General features: G+C 37.3%; 1 protein-coding gene across 1 annotated transcript in view; it reads left to right on the forward strand.

The window, feature by feature from the left end:
- Window positions 1–17,873, forward strand: part of CCDC39 (coiled-coil domain 39 molecular ruler complex subunit) — a 192,188-nt gene extending 174,315 nt beyond the window's left edge. Inside the window, exon 21 of the mRNA XM_073896763.1 lies at window positions 17,851–17,873. Coding sequence (XP_073752864.1) covers window positions 17,851–17,855 — 5 coding nt within the window. The 3' untranslated portion in view covers window positions 17,856–17,873. The remainder of the gene's footprint in view (window positions 1–17,850) is intronic.
- The last annotated feature ends 382 nt before the right edge of the window (window positions 17,874–18,255 follow it).

Here is an 18,255-nt window from a genome sequence, read left to right on the forward strand (position 1 = left end):
ACTTCAAATCCAAATAATATACAGGATAAGAGGTCTAACACTGACTGATCAGTAGTAGAAAAGATTCATTTTCACTGGAGAAAACAAGGAAGAGGGTCATTAGAAACACTTGTGGCCTTAAATATCTCCATACCAATGCAGAACATAAATAATGAAGAAAGAGGGGAAGGAGCAAGATGGCAGAGGAGTAGGAGACCTGGATTTCGTCTGGTCCCAGGAAGTCAGCTGGATAGGGATCAAACCATTCTGAACACCTATGAACTCAAAAGGAGTTTGCAGAAAAGAATAGCAACAACTCTCTGAACAGAAAAGTGACCACTTTCTGGAAGGTAGGACGTGCAGAGAAGTGAATCCGAGGCGATTTTCGGGAGGATAGACGGCGGGGGAGGGGGCCTCCGTCGGCTGCTTCTGGCAAGTGATAGAGCCTCAGAGCACAAAATCAGAACGTTTAGAAGTCTGCTCCACTGAGGGACGTCGCTCCAGTGGCTAAGTGGGGGTGGAACCCTCGCTGGGACAGTGTGGTCTCAGGACCTTTGGGGTCACAGGAAGACCGGGGGTACCTGAGTGCAGCAGAGCTCCCAGGTATTGGAGCAGGGAAGCCAGCTGCAGAGACAGAGCCGAGGCGTGGGCTCTCAGCTCGGGGTTGCCATAAACTGTGATCCGTGGCACAGTGGGGCCACTGCTCTTCCAGCAGGGATCCAACAAGCGGCAGATCCGGGGAGACTCCCTTTTCTTCCCTGGGAGGAGCGGTGCAGGAGCGCATCGCAGGGATCTGCTGGGTTTGGAGACTGCAAAGGCGGTCGGGTGCCAGAGATAGAAACGCCCAGTTACAGGCCGGGTGATCACGGAGGGCGGCCGGAGACCAGGGTGAGGGGAGTGACTGACTGCTTTTCTCTGGGGGCGCACTGAGGAGCCGGGCCCCAAGTTTTCGCCTCCTCCAGGGTGGAGATTAGGAGGCTGCCATTTTCACTCTCATCCTCCAAAGCTGAACAGAAAGCTTGCAGGAAACAAAAACTCCCAAGAGCAAACCCGAGCAGATTGCTTAGCCCGGCCCCGGCAAGGGCGGGGCAATTCCGCCTCCGGCAAAGATATTTGGGAAGCAAGGCAACAGGCCCCTCTGCCAGAAGGTCAGCAAGAACAGCCAGCCAAGACCAAGTTTACCGATCAATGAGAACAGCAGAACTCCAACACTAGGGGAATACTGCACATAGAATTCATGGCTTTTTTCCCATGATTCTTTAGTCTTTCAAGTTAAAATTTTTTTAACTTTTTTTTTTAAATTTTCTTTTTCCCCTTTTCAACTAACATCAATCCCTTTTTAAAAAAATCTTTTTTATTTTTCATTTTTAGAGTCATATTCTATCCCTTCATAGTAGTTACCTTTAATTTTTGGTTATATATATATAGGTTGATCTCTCTTTAAAATTTTGGGATACAGTTCCTTCTAACAGATGAAAATATACCCTAAATCTCTAGTGTATGGCTTTATTCTAGTCTCCTGCCTTATCACATTCTCTCCCTTTTTTTTTAATCCTCTTCTTTCTTTTTTCAAACAACTTCTTATCAATTCCTTCTATAAAATCTTTTATAATTTTCATCTTTACAGTCACATTCCATTCCTTCATTGTATTAGTCCTTATTTTTGTACATATATAAGTTTTTCTTTCTTTAAAATTTTGGGAGGCACTTTCTTCTAACAGACTAAAATACGCCCAAAATCTAGTGTGTGGCACTGATCTATGAACCAGCCTGATCATATTTGATCATATTCAGTTTTATTTGTTTTGTTTTTGTTTGTTTTTATCTTTTATCTTTTTCTTTTTTCTTCCTTTCCCTTTCTTTTCCCCCAGTTTCAGGTCTTTTCTGATTTATTTAGTTATATTTTCTGGGGACGTTGTTACCCTGTTAGCATTTTGTTCTCTCATTCATCTATTCTCCTCTGGACAAAATGACAAGACAGAAAAAATGACCTCAACAGAAGAACAAGAGGCAGTACCCACTGCCAGGGACCTAATCAATACGGACATTAGTAAGATGTCAGAACTAGAATTCAGAATAATGATTTTAAAGATACTAGCTGGGCTTGAAAAAAGCATGGAAGTTATTAGAAAAACCCTTTCTGGAGAAATAAAAGAACTAAAATCTAACCAAGTCGAAATCAAAAAGGCTATTAATGAGGTGCAATCGAAAACAGAGACTCTAACTGCTAGGATAAATGAGGCAGAAGAGAGAATTAGTGATATAGAAGCCCAAATGATGGAAAATAAAGAAGCTGAGAGAGAGATAAACAATTACTGGATCACGAGGACAGAATTCGAGAGAGAAGTGATACCATAAGACGAAACAACATGAGAATATTGGGATCCCAGAAGAAAATGAGAGAGGGGCAGAAGGTATATTGGAGCAAATTATAGCAGAGAACTTCCCTAATTTGGGGAAGGAAACAGGCATCAAAATCCAGGAGGCACAGAGAACCCCTCTCAAAATCAATAAAAATAGGTCAACACCCCGACATCTAATAGTAAAACTTACGAGTCTCAGAGACAAAGAGAAAATCCTGAAAGCAGCTCGGGAGAAGAGGTCTGTAACCTACAATGGTAGAAACATTAGACTGACAACAGACCTATCCACAGAGACCTGGCAGGCCAGAAAGGACTGGCATGAGATATTCAGAGCACTAAAAGAGAAAAATATGCAGCCAAGAATACTATATCCAGCTAGGCTGTCATTGAAAATAGAAGGAGAGATAAAAAGCTTCCAGGACAAACAAAAACTAAAGGAATTTGCAAACATGAAACCAGCCCTCCAAGAAAATTGAAAGGGGTCCTCGAAGCAAAGGGATAGCCTAAAAGTAACATAGACCAGAAAGGAACACAGACATTACGCAGTAACAGTCACTTTACAGGCAATACAATGGCACTAAATTCATATCTTTCAATATTTACCCTGAATGTAAATGGGCTAAATGCCCCAATCAAAAGACACAGGCTATCAGATTGGATAAAAAAACAAAACCCATCGATATGCTGTCTGCAAGAGACTCATTTTAGACCCAAAGACACCCCCACATTGAAAGTGAGGGGGTGGAAAACCATTTACCATGCTAATGGACACCAAAAGAAAGCTGGGGTGGCAATCCTTATATCAGACAAACTAGATTTTAAACCAAAGACTATAATAGGAGATGAGGAAGGACACTATATCCTACTTAAAGGGTCTATCCACCAAGAAGATCTAACAATTGTAAATATCTATGCCCCGAACATGGGAGCAGCCAATTATATAAGGCAATTAATAACAAAAGCAAAGAAACACATCGACAACAATAGAGTAATAGTTGGGGACTTTAACAGCCCCCTGACTGAAATGGACAGATCATCTAAGCAAAAGATCAACAAGGAAATAAAGACTTTAAATGATACACTGGACCAAATGGACTTCACAAATATATTCAGAACATTGCATCACAAAGCAACAGAATACACATTCTACTCTTGTGGCCATGGAACATTCTCCAGAATAGATCAAATCCTAGGTCACAAATCAGGTCTCAACCAGTACCAAAAGATTGGAATCATTCCCTGCATATTTTCGGACCACAATGTTTTGACACTAGAACTCAATCACAACAGGAAAGTCGGAAAGAACTCAAATACATGGAGGCTAAAGAGCATCCTACTAAAGAATGAATGGGTCAACCAGGAAATTAAAGAAGAATTTAAAAAATTCATGGAAACCAATGAAAATGAAAACACAACTGTTCAAAATCTTTGGGATGCAGCAAAGGCAGTCCTAAGAGGAAAGTATATAGCAATACAAGCCTTTCTCAAGAAACAAGAAAGGTCTCAAATACACAACCTAACCCTACACCTAAAGGAGGTGGAGAAAGAACAGCACATAAAGCCTAAACCCAGTAGGAGAAGAGAAATCATAAAGATCAGAGCAGAAATCAATGAAATAGAAATCAAAAGAACAGTAGAACAGATCAACGAAACTAGGAGCTCGTCCTTTGAAAGAATTAACAAGGTTGATAAACCCCTGGCCAGACTTAGCAAAAAGAATAGAGAAATGACCCAAATAAATAAAATCATGAATGAAAGAGAAGCAATCACAACCAACACCAAAGAAATACAAACAATTATAAGAACATATTATGAGCAACTATATACCAGCAAATTAAATAATCTGGAAGAAATGGATGCATTCCTAAAGATGTATCAACTACCAAAACTGAACCAGGAAGAAATAGAAAACCTGAACAGACCTATAACCACTAAGGAAATTGAAGCAGTCATCAAAAATCTCCCAAAAAACAGAAGCCCAGGGCCAGATGGCTTCCCAGGGGAATTCTACCAGACATTTAAAGAAGAATTAATACCTATTCTCCTGAAACTGTTCCAAAAAATAGAAATGGAAGGAAAACTTCCAAACTCATTTTATGAGGCCAGCATTACCTTAATCCCAAAACCAGACAAAGACCCCATCAAAAAGGAGAATTACAGACCAATATCCTTGATGAACATGGATGCAAAAATTCTCACCAAAATACTAGCCAATAGGATCCAACAGTACATTAAAAGGATTATTCACCATGACCAAGTGGGATTTATCCCTGGGCTGCAAGGTTGGTTCAACATCCCCAAATCAATGTGATACAATACATTAATAAAAGAAAGAACAAGAATCATATGATGCTCTCAATAGATGCAGAAAAAGCATTTGACAAAGTACAGCATCTTCTTGATCAAAGTACTTCAGAGTATAGGGATAGAGGGTACATACCTCAATATCATAAAAGCCATCTATGAAAAACACACAGCGAATATCATTCTCAATGGAGAAAAACTGAGAGCTTTCCCACTAGGGTCAGGAACACGGCAGGGATGTCCACTCTCACCACTGCTATTCAACATAGTATTAGAAGTCCTAGCCACAGCAATCAGACAACAAAAAGAAATCAAAGGCATCCGAATCGGCAAAGAAGTAAAACTCTCACTCTTTGCAGATGATATGATACTTTCTGTGGAAATCCCAAAAGACTCCATCCCAAAACTGCTAGAACTCACACAGGAATTTAGTAAAGTGGCAGGATATAAAATAAATGCACAGAAATCAGTGGCATTCCTATACACCAACAAGACAGAAGAAAGAGAAATTAAGGAGTCGATCCCATTTACAGTTGCACCCAAAACCATAAGATACCTAGGAATAAATCCAACCAGAGAGGCAAAGGATCTATACTCAGAAAACTATAGAATAGTCATGAAAGAAATTGAGGAAGACACAAAGAAATGGAAAAACGTTCCATGCTCATGGATTGGAAGAACAAACATTGTGAAGATGTCAATGCTATCTAGAGTAATCTACGCATTCAATGCAATCCCTATCAAAATACCATCCACTTTTTTCGAAGAAATGGAACAAATAATCCTAAAATTTGTATGGAACCAGAAGAGACCCCGAATAGCCAGAGGAATGTTGAAAAAGAAAAGCAAAGCTGGCGGCATCACAATTCCAGACTTGCCGCTCTATTACAAAGCTGTCATCATCAAGACAGTACGGTACTGGCATAAAAACAGACACATAGATCAATGGAACAGAATAGAGAGCCCAGAAATGGACCCTCTACTCTATGGTCAACTAATCTTCGACAAAGCAGGAAAGACTGTCCAATGGAAAAAAGACAGTCTCTTCAACAAATGGTGTTGGGAAAATTGGACAGCCACATGCAGAAGAAAAACTGGACCATTTTCTTACACCATACACAAATTAGACTCAAAATGGTTGAAAGACCTCAATGTGAGACAGGAGTCCATCAGAAACCTAGAGGAGAACACAGGCAGCAACCTCTTCGACCTCAGCCACAGTAACTTCTTTCTAGACACATCACCAAAGGCAAGGGAAGCAAGGGCAAAAATGAACTCTTGGGACTTCATCAAGATAAAAAGCTTTTGCACAGCAAAAGAAACAGTCCACAAAACCAAAAGACAACCAACAGAATGGGAGAAAATATTTGCAAATGACATATCAGGTAAAGGGCTAGTATCCAAAATCTATAAAGAACTTATCAAACTCAACACCCAAAGAACAAATGGCCCAATCAAGAAATGGGCAGAAGGCATGCAAGACATTTTTTCAAAGAAGACGCCAAATGGCCAACAGACACATGAAAAAGTGCTCAACATCGCTCAGCATCAGAGAAATCCAAATCAAAACCTCAATGAAATATCCCCTCACACCAGTCAGAATGGCTAAAATTAACAAGTCAGGAAATGACAGATGTTGGTGGGGATGCAGAGAAAGGGGAACCCTCCTACACCTTTGGTGGGAATGCAAGCTGGTGCAGCCACTCTGGAAAACAGTATGGAGGTTCCTCAAACAGTTGAAAATAGAGCTATCATATGATCCAGCAATTGCACTACTGGGTATTTACCACAAAGATACAAATGTAGGGATCCGAAGGGGTACGTGCACCCCGATGTTTATAGCAGCAATGTCCACAATAGCCAAACTGTGGAAAGAGCCAAGATGTCCATCGACAGATGAATGGATAAAGAAGATGTGGTATATATACACAATGGAATATTATGCAGCCATCAAAAAGAACGAGATCTTGCCATTTGCAACGATGTGGATGGAACTGGAGGGTGTTATGCTGAGTGAAATAAGTCAATCAGAGAAAGACATGTATCATATGACCTCACTGATATGAGGAGTTCTTAATCTCAGGAAACAAACTAAGTGTTGCTGGAGTGGTGGGGCTGTGGGAAGGATGGGATGGCTGGGTGATAGACATTGGGGAGGGTATGTGCTATGGTGAGCACTGTGAACTGTGTAAGACTGTTGAATCACAGACCTTTACCTCTGAAACAAATAATATATTGTATTGTAAAAAAAAATAAGAAGAAGATAGCAGGAGGGGGAGAATGAAGGGGGGAATATTGGAGGGAGAGACGGACCATGAGAGACTGTGGACTCTGAAAAACAATCTGAGGGTTATAGAGGGGAGGGGAGGGCGGAGGTGGGTTAGCCTGGTGATGGGTATTAAAGAGGGCACGTTCTGCATGGAGCACTGGGTGTTATATGCAAACATGAATTGTGGAACACTACATCAAAAACTAATGATATAATGTGTGGTGATTAACATAATAAAAAATAGTAAAAAAAATAATGAAGAAAGTGAAATGGACATATTAGGAAGGATGTGATTATTATCTTGAGATCACGGTGGGTGGGGTGGGGTTTAGAACTAGAATATTGAAATGGCATAATAACATACTTGTTCAAATAAAATACGAAAAGAATGGTAGTATACTTTTGAATTTTTATCCTTCAAAAAGTTAAGGAAGCAGTCATTCAAACCTCTTGTTTGAACTTAATCTGATCAATGAGAGATAATTTCTTGGAGTTGTGAAGGTGTGAAAGACCATGGGTTACAGTGACCATGTCATTTTGGAATTTGTAAAACCATACAAAGAGAATGAGGGAATGTCAGGCCCACTGTCATGCTAAGTAATGATAGCTCTTCCTTATTGAACAGTTACAATATACAAGGCACTGTACTAAGTGTTTTACATTGTCTTATTTAATCCTTACAACCTCTACTATCCCAGTTTTAAGATGAAGAAACTGTGGTTTAGAAAGATTAAGTAATTTGCCCACATCACACAGAAAATTAGCAGAGCTGGATTTGAATCCATTTAGAACTATTTTTCTGAGAATGTCAATTTCTAAGAGTTTTTAGAAGAGATAAGTAGACTTCCTTGACCTGTGAACTTAAATGACATCTCAGTAATAACGACAGGCCTTCAAATGATACATTGACTTTACAATTTGAGATTACTCCAGTGAGGGAGGAGAGAGGCATCAAATAAACCTATGTGGTACATAAGAATTGGATGATACAGAGATAGAGTGCCAGTGGTGTTTGTACTTATTATTCTACTTGCACTTTATGATCTTTAAGAGAAGGTGGAAGAGATTAAAATTTAAAATTTCAAATGGGTATCTTTTCACTTAGGATTAGGTTTTGCTGCTAGGAACTTAAATTTACAATAGCTTACACAGGATAGAAATTTCTTTCTCTTTCCTGTTAAAGTCTGAGGGTGGATGATCCAGGACTGGTGTAGTATTCGCGCTTCATGAGGTTCTTTTGGACCCATGCTTCTGTGTGGCTCTTTTGCTTACAGATGCCATTCCCAAGGTCACTTCATGGTCTACTATGACTTCTCTGGTTCCAGCCATCACATGTTTATTCCAACCACCAGGAAGGAGGAAGAGAAGAAGGGCATGTCTCTACCCTGTAAAGATGCTCTTAAGTTGCACATACTAGCTCTTACTTCCCTTGGCCAAAATTAGTCAGATGGCCGCACCTAGCTATATTGAAGGCTGGGAAATGCAAACTTTAGTCTAGATATCTGTTTCTACCTAGAATTTTGGAGTTCTATTACTAAATTTAAAAGGAGATAGATACATACCGCTGGGCATCTAGCAAGTTTTGCCACATATATGTAACCAAATTAAAATAGAGTAACAGAAACCTCCAATAATAATGTCAGAAAGGATAAAAGCCTAGAATAATCTGAAGCATATAGAAAGTGCTAAAAAAATTGGCTTTTGATTATTTAAAATTTTTTGTATATTTTTAGAGAAGTAGAAAAAGAAGGTGATAGTTCTCGCATGGGGAAAATTCTAACATTAATAGATGATGGAGAAATAGTGGAATTAATCCTCTTTTTTTTCCTTCTACCAAAACTGATTATTAAATTGGTAGAAGAACATGTGGATGAGAAATTGAAGGCTCAAATAGGATAACACCTAGATTCAGGCCCTCATTACTGTTTCCCTGCAATATCGCTGCAGCCTCCTAAAAAGTTCTTGATGCTGCTTGGCATACATTTCCTTCCCTCACTCTCCAATCAAGTAAAGAAAACAACTTCTTTACTACCTCAAATTATTTCTCTAAAAATAAAGCTTGTCATTCCCCTGCTTAAAAACATTTTTTTGGTTCTGTATAATTTATAGAACTAACTCCAAACTTCTTATCATTGTACATAAAGCCCATCATGCTATGTTTTGAGCTTTTCTTTCATCTCATCTGTCTATTGCTTTCATGCTTTTCGAGTTCCAGCTTTGCCAAACTTCTCAGTGTTTCCTCAATATTGGATTTACTAATCCTTTTGTGCAAATGCTGCTCTTTTTCTGGGGAATTCATGGACAGTTTTAAGACCTAACTCACATACCTCCGCCTTTTTAAAGCATGTAAAGTTGGATGGTTTTTCCTCTGTAACCACATGACACTCTGTACATATTTCTATTGCAGTACTTGTCATATTGTCAGTAAATATGTATTTATTTACATATATTTCTCCCCTGCTAAACTCTGAGCTTCCCAGGAGAAACAATTTTAAACATATTGCTCAGCACTTAGTGAACGTTCAAAATGTTTATTGACTGATTGATGAGAGTATGCAGATGGTTTAAATTAATTCAAGACCTTGGGGTCAAATGAAATACATGCTAGAGTAGCAAAAAAAATTCCATCTGTTATTTAGGAGCTATTGCCAGGTATCTTGAAGGAATTTTGGGTAGTAGAATTGTCAAAAGACTGGAGATAGGCAGTATTCCAATTTTCATAGTGGGTGTAAAAGTATACTAGGATTGTAGACTCAGAAGCTTGAGGCCATACACAATTGTAGAGCAGATTATTAGACAGATGGTTTGTGAGCATTTTAGGGAAAATACTGAAAAGTAAATTTCTATTGTTATATTTTAACCTGCCTCCTTTCATAAAGTATTAGAAGCAGATGTTGATTCCTAGGAACCTATGAATGTTTGCTTAAGACAAGTAAAACTGTGTGAAACTCTTTTCCTGTTGTTTTTTTTTTTAATTTACTGAGAATAGTGGCTGTGTATTCTGTAAGGCATTCTATATATATTTGACATCTCTCCTGTACTCTCTATTGTAGTTTTATGTGGATCAGATGATGCATTTATGTATTGGAAACTATAGGGTTTTCTGTATTTTCTGTATTCAGGGTTTCCCTATTTTTAGTCATTTTCTTAACACTTTAATTTTTTTTGCCATATTCACACACCATTTCTACTTTTATATACCTAAAATTTTTCCTTAAATCATTTTTTAAAACTTAAACTTAGCCTTATTCTAAAAGAAAATATCTATTAGGCCACAGGTTTGTAATATACCAGTGATATCTTTTCTAATATACCCTGTAAGAAGTGCATAACTATGAACAACAACAAAAAGAAATGGCCATGTGTCATCTAGAATACAAACAGTATGTGATTTTATCATAATTTATGCTGCAGTCATTAAGTGAAGTATAGGAGATATTTAGGGCTAATTCAAAATACCATTGAATGATTTTTGTCTATTGCACCATGGTGTGGTACACAAAGGCAGTTGATTAATGGATTGATATCAAGTCGGAGGGGTGTTTTGAGTGACAAATTTCAGGGCTGTGACCTTTGTTCTAACCTGCTTGACATTTTTATTAGTGACCTGAAGACATAGGAGGTGAATGAGTTCAGTTGGAAATTCCTAACCTGGGAAGGATAATTAATATACTGGATGATAGAACCGATTCAAAAATTTTTGGCAGGTTTGGATTATAGGCAAATAATAGTAACATGATAGGAATTAATGTGGAGGATATGCAATTAGATTAAGACAGATAAGTGTTCAAATATAGAAGGCAGACAATCTGGCAAAATTACTTAGGCATTTCAATTGTTTGTAAACTCATTAGGAGGAGAAAATTTGCTATAGATGCCCTAGAAAGTAAATGCAAACCTAAATTTCAGTCATAAAAGTAATATGCTCAAGAAAGTGCTTTAAAATCAAGTGTCCAAATTAAGAGAGTTAATTATTCTGCAGCTGATCAATCTATATCTGTAATATTGTTAATTCCAAGATATTATCTAGGAAAATTATAGAGTTGGAGACCCTATCACATGAGAGAGAGTTGAAGGAGCTCAGCATGGTAAGCCTGAAGAAGAAAATTCTAAGTTGGGCCATGAGAATTGTTTTCAAATACAGTACTGGAAAAGCTTTTAACATAGAAGAAAACTTTTATTTATTCTGCAGTCTTAGTAAGCATATTTGACTTCAGCTCCATAAAAATTAGAATAATTGAATAGTCAGGAATACTTCCTCATAGGGAAGGAGGAAGCTGCCAGGATTGCTGTATGGTCATATTTGGAGTGTTTGTATATGTGTGTCTAAATTGGCAGAGAGGTGATCCTTTAACTTTCTTTGTATGATTTTAATTTGTACAATGATCACATGTCATCAGAAAAAAAATATTTCCATTTGATTATCTGAGGCGTGATTATTGCTAATTGACAAGTGAAATTTAAAACCACTTGAGAAGGGGTATGGTTGGAGGAGACTTGTACTTTTGTCACTTAATACTAGTGTATTTTTCACTGATTCCTTAACTTCCCTGACCTTGAAAGTCCTCTTCTGGACAGTGGGAATAATAGCACTTTTCATGCTGGCTAGTTGTAAAGATTCAATCAATGCTATAAATGAAAATTCCTGACACAGTAGGACTTAGGTGCATGCAGTTTTCTTTATCTTTGGTCTTGAGTTTACTATTAGAAAGGATAATCAAAAACTAGTGGGCAGCTGGAAATTCAACCCTAATTTTGGACCTTAAACAATTCAGTCCTAACTTGTGGTCTGGAAGTTGTATGGTATGGGGAAAGTAATATAGAAGAAAGAGAAAAATCCTAAATCATATATATATTATATCAATTAATAATTAATATATTAATCATATAGAATTATATTATACAAATCATAGATAATCCTATAATCAAAATATATAATATAAATATATTTTATATAATTATAAATTTATATAAATGCATTTATATATTTATATGTATTATTTATTTTATATATTATATATTTATATATATTATATATTATATTTATATATTTAGATATATAAATTTATATATTTTTATATATTTATATATTTACATATTATATATATTATATAAATCGTATATATATTCATATAGTCACTACTAGAAGCCCTCGTACAAGATGTCCTATTATAGTCTTCACAGATGAGCCCAATATTTATTATTTTCTCGCTTGTCTTAATGGCCAAGCATTGAGTAATAAATATGTGGGCCACATGGTATATTCAGTTTAGTTGCAATATGGATGAAATTATGAAATCATCCATTTCACATCTCTGTTAATTGAGCTTTTATAGTCATCAAATTAGGTAGTTGTTTAATGATCCAATTAACTGTTCTACAAATTGACCCTCAGATTACTTTGTAGAATTCTTTCCTAAGCCAAGTAAACATGCTTGAAAGTTTAGGCTAGCTATTACAATGATACTCTCAGATTTAACTAAATTTGAGGGAAAAAAAGTAAATGAAAGGAGACCTGAAATGAGCAAATCATCACTCAAACCAGGCCCCCCCAAAAAAATGTCATGACAATTCATTAGACATTACTTCATGTCTTCATTTTTAGATTCTGTATTCAAGAAGTTAATACCATTTTTTAAAAAGATTTTTCTGCTACCAAGATATACTACCACCAGGTAACAATAGCTGCTACTGCTGTTAGTTACAAAAAGAAAGATTTAAGTTCTAGGACCATTCTTTAGGATTTCTAAGTGGTAGTGTTCTCTATGGTTTGATTGTTATTTTTTAAAAAGATTTTATTTATTTATTTGAGAGAGAGATGGAGAGAGCAAATGAGAGCACAAATGGGGGCAGAAGGAGAGGGAGAATCAGACGCCCCACTGAGCAGGGAGCCCGATGCGGGACTCAATCCCAGGACCCCAGGATCATGACCTGAGCCGAAGGCAGATGCTTAACCAACTGAGCCACCCAGGGGCCCCTTAATTATTTTTCTGTGTATTTTTATTTTATATAAAAAACAAGCTTTGCTCTTGAGTGGTCAAACTTAAACAAGGTTAAGCCACCCCTCTTTTAAAGATGATAACTTAGGAAGAAAGTATAGAGATACATGTTTAAGGTACAATCCATTATCTTTCTCACTAATCCTTCACTTGCTTCCATTAGCCCACAAAAATTTTAGCTTGAAATGAGAGCACTTTCTGGCAGTCATGTTCCCTCTTTGGAATATCTTGGCCTCAGTGTCTGGTTTGTTTTTCTCAGCAATGAAGCACTGCTTCAGGAACAGGTAGCCCATTGGTCTATCCCTTCTCTTTTCCCTTCCCCACACTATTCACATAACCACAGAAAAGGTTTAGTTTGCCTTTATAGTTTTGCTAGTTTGGAATCTCTTTTCCTTAATGCATGCTAATAACAAATTATAAACTAAATTCCTTTCTCAAAAATTAGCAATTGAGTAAAAAAAAAAAAATCCCACACAAAAACAACCCTCAGAGGTTATACTAGCCTTCCTCTATAGATTTTTAGTTTAAATCTTAATCTATAGTTTCTTTGCAATTTCTTTGCAATTTCCAGAAAATGCATTTGTATTACCATAGATGGATTGTAGTAATTACTTCTAATTTCAGTAATCAAAATGGATATAATTTTCTTGGGAATGCTGACTTTAATTCACTTACCTGTATCAATAATCTTCGCGCTGGTGAGGGGGTGGAGGTAGGGGAGAGAAAGAGGATGAAATAATGGAGATTGTGGTGGTCCCAGCTTGCATTTTCTTCTACAGTGGCTAATTGTTTGACAGTTACAAAAGGTTTTAAAATATGAACTCTGTAACTGTATTTTAAAGATATTCATTAAAACCATTATGCAAGTCTCCTGGTGCCTGCTCTGTTGCTCAGGCACCTAAATGACCTCACTCTACTTAGGTCTCGCTACTGTGTTCATGCTATTTTTGAGCAAGGCAAAACTGCTTGAGGCTAGACTTTACAAAAATGGAGAGGAAATCGTATGTAGAGGAAAAAAGTCCTTATGTGTTTAACTGACCACTTCACCAGTTACAAGAAAGATTCTTCTAACTCAGTTGCTTTAGCTGTCAAAGAGGAAATAAAAAGTAGAAAATAAGCCTTAGGAAGGCTAAAATAAGAAAAATACCTCTTATAAATGAAATACATTTATGTACAAATAGATAGTGCTTGAATAGTTTTTACATGGTTTTAAGAGATATTTAAGAAGGGGGCAAAAGATCAGATTAGCAAATTTTTATTCTAGAAGTCAACAGGAGAAACTATTTTTATTTAAAGATTTTATTTATTTGACAGAGAGAGACACAGTGAAAGAGGGAACACAAGCAGAGGGAGTGTGAGAGGGAGAAGCAGGCTTCCCGCAGAGTGGGGAGCCTGATGCAGGGCTTGATCCCAGGACCCTGGGATCATGACCTGAGCCAAAGGCAGGCGCTGAATGACTGAGTCACTCAGGCACCCCAACAGGAGAAATTTTTAAATAGCACTACATGGGCTTTCATCTTCTGAAAGTAAAATCCCTTCTAATGGCTGGTGAGAATAAAATGATTTCCAAATCATTTCTCAAGTTCATGGCAAAAATATGTTTTGAATCCACATTAAATAAAGGAGTTTTGGTTTCAATCAAAACATGTCTAAATTGGCAAAAAAGGTATGGAATCAACATGACATGGTGGAAAGAACAATGAACAGGGGATGAGAAAATCTAGATTCTAGTCCAGGTGCTTCACTTTATTAGTTGTGTGGTCTTGGAAAACCTTAATTCATCAGTTACTATTTCTTTCCTGGCCATAGAGGGAATAGAATGGCTGTCCCACCTTCCTTACAGGGTTCTGATGAAGATCACTTAGGGATATTGAGAAATGACTTGCCATAACAGCCACCATCAACCCCACTTGTTCCAGGAAATGCCGAGCTACTGATGATCCTCTGCCCCAAACAGAGGCAATGGATTCTTCCTTCCTCTTTTTGAAATGTCCCTAAACTTCTGCTAGCCTTTTTTATAGTCAGCCAAGGACTGTCAGTTTATCTGAAGACCAATTAAAAAGTCTCCTCTACTTCCAAAATCCCCACCTTTATAGAACACTTGCCACAATCAGAGATTGTCTCAGTATTTCCCATATAAAACTTAGTCTCCTTACTAAAACTTCTGAAACTCTGTTGAAACAAAAGATGGGTTTCCTTGCTACAAGTTCATACCTTTGTTAGTTTTGTCTTGAACTTAAGTTTTTTCGTTGACAACATTTATGTGTCAGCATTTATAATGAATAAGACTGTTGGTACTTCTGAAACAAATAATACATTATATGTTAAAAAAAAAAGGAAGATAACAGGAAGGGAAAAATGAAGGGGGGGAAATCGGAGGGGGAGATGAACCATGAGAGACTATGGACTCTGAGAAACAAACTGAGGGTTCTAGAGGGGAGGGCGGTGGGGGGATGGGTTAACCTGGTGATGGGTATTAAGGAGGGCACATACTGCGTGGAGCACTGGGTGTTATACGAAAACAATGAATCATGGAACACTACATCAAAAACTAATGATGTAATGTATGGTGATTAACATAACATAATATAAAAAAAAGACTTGCTGCTGCAGAATTTTAAATTTGTTAAAGGAGATAGTAAAACTAAAACTAAAAATTTCAGGATTCAAACTTAAAGTTTATTTGGGAAAAGCAAACTGTAAGGAGATAGCTATTTTCATGCTTTGGAATCTAGGCTTTTCATGTTTGATAATAACCATTATTTAGAAATGCTTTATGCATATCATTTTAGAAACAGTAGAGTGTATCTCTGGAGGCTGACTGCCTGGCTTTAATCACATGCTTCACCACTTACTAGCTTTATGACCTGGGACCAGTCACTCAATGAATGCTAACATTTAGGGAGCACTTACTGTAAGTCAGGCACAAACGTGTGGATTATGGATTATTTTATTGAATCCTCAATGAGATTAACATTATTCCCATTTTAGAGAAATCCAGAAAGGTGTAGGTAATTTTCCCAAGATCACACATCTAGCAGTTTCTACATCAACAAAACAAGAGATGTTAATAGCATATAGGTCAAAGTGATGAAATGATTACATGAGACAAAGCATGTAATGTGTTTGTTTGGCTGACACATAGGGAGTGTTCAATAAATGTTCTATTGTAATTGTTCTTTTCAATGTTACTAGGTGAGAATGATTAACTACATTATTAAGATCAAGAAACTTCAGCTGATCTTAAAAAAAAACAAAAACAAATTTAATACTGGAAAGGGTGAATTGACATATTGGTACCCTAAAATAGAGACCATTAGATTAGCCAGAGAAAAAGTTCACAAACATTTTTTGGATGAATAACTAAAATGCTTTTTACTTGGGGTACCTGGGTGGCTTGGTTGATTGAGCGTCTGACTCTTGGTTTCAGCTCAGTCATGATTTCAGGGTCATGGGATTGAGTACCATATTGGGCTCCGCAATCAGCCAGGGTCTGTTGGAGATTCTCTTCCTCTCCCTCTCCCTCTGCCCCTCCCCTGCTCATATGCTCATAGTCTTTCTCTAAAATAAATAAATAAATCTTAAAAAAAAATAAAATTCTCTTTACTTGAATCCTTGCAATTGACACAGGAGAATGTCAAGGAACAAAGGGTATTGATAGGCTCTGGTGGGAGACATCTAGGAGCAGTTGTGAAACAAAGGTAATGACTAGGAGAATTACGGTGGTACACTGTTGAGGGATTGAGTTTGGGGGAGGGGCATACCTACCTACGACTCATTGCTCTTCTAGAATTACTCCATTGGGGTCAATATTTTAAAGCTAGTAGATATGGGGAGCCTTATATTATGACTCAGTATTTGAAATGCTAGCAAATTATAGATTATTTGAAGGATTGGGAAAATGGTAGTGGCCTCTAGATTGTATTCTACTACAACAGGGCCTTGTTAACATAGATTAATAGAAGACATGTCACATAAGTTTGCCTAGTCAGTGAGGTAATGTAGGAAGATCTGGGTTACTGCTAGGAATTAAAAACCCCAGTAGGAATGGTGCTGGGAGCAGACTTCAGAAGCTAGAGTCCTCTGAGGTTGTAAAAGAAAAAAGCCAGAGCAGAGGAAAAGAGGCCAAAAGGGATATCAGAGATAAATCGTGCTTAGTTCATAATTTTGCTTCATTCCAGCCTCAGTTTTAACACTGTTCATAAAAGAACAATGATTCCATTTATCTAATCCCAGTTGATTAATTGATATAAATACTTTAAGTGCCAGGCATTGTAAAGCTGATGGGAATTTTAGACCAGGTAGGAGAGGACTAGGATCATTGCAGGCCAATGAATGAGCTGTTTTGAGGCCTGCAGGTCCATTTAAATTGCACTCTATAATTGTTGCCTAGTCATTTAACCTCTGGGCCTCAGTTACTTTATCTGTAAAATGAAGATGTTGAACTATATGATCTCTGGGGAATTTTGCAGCATTAAAAAGTTATGGTTCTCTTTGGCTTACTTTTAAAGAAGATGTATGAACCTCTTTGGTTAATAAAGAATCAAGAATAGAGGGGCACTGGGTGGCTCAGTCGTTAAGCATCTGCCTTCGGCTTGGGTCATGATCCTAGGATCCTGGGATAGAGCCCCGCATCGGGCTCCCTGCTTGGTGGGAAGCCTGCTTCTCCCTCTCCCACTCCCCCTGCTTGTGTTCCCTCTCTCACTGTGTCTCTCTCTGTCAAATAAATAAAACCTTAAAAAAAAAAAGAATCAAGAATAGAAGCTCACATCTTATAAGGATGCGTGCAAATGGACATGTGTATATATACATGTTTAACCACATGTACACATATATAGCATTATGAGGATTATCATGAAAAAATACTAATAAAACTGGAGTGAGTGACATAAGATTGAAGAAATATGCAACTTAAAAAGTATTTCTGTCTTTGCAGCATGAAAGAACATAATACCACAGATGCTTTTACGAGGAGAATCTTCTGGCCAAAGTTTAGGAGGATATAGAAATACATGTAAGTAAAGTTCAAACTTTATTTACTCCAAAAATAATAGCATCCTTTACTCCATATCCCTGTGTCCTTAAGACTATAACAAATCATCCCCTGGTTTCTTATCCATAGTTTGAAACTGGTTTTATCCTAAGAATTTCATTTTATCTTTATCCTAAGATAAGTATTTATCTCAGAAAGATTAAAGCCAAGCTTCTCTAAACTCACCCTTCGGAAGTATCTTAATTTAGCTTTCCAAATTATTCTACTATTGCCAATGTTATTTTGACAACTTCTTATTCAAGAAGCCTCATGAATTTAAAAGTTTTATGTATAGCCAGCAGACCTATT

The sequence above is a fragment of the Callorhinus ursinus genome, unplaced genomic scaffold, assembly GCF_003265705.2.
Source record: "Callorhinus ursinus isolate GAN/ISIS: 27379988/994484 unplaced genomic scaffold, GSC_fseal_2.0 scaffold1, whole genome shotgun sequence".
Classification (NCBI taxonomy): Eukaryota; Metazoa; Chordata; class Mammalia; order Carnivora; family Otariidae; genus Callorhinus; species Callorhinus ursinus.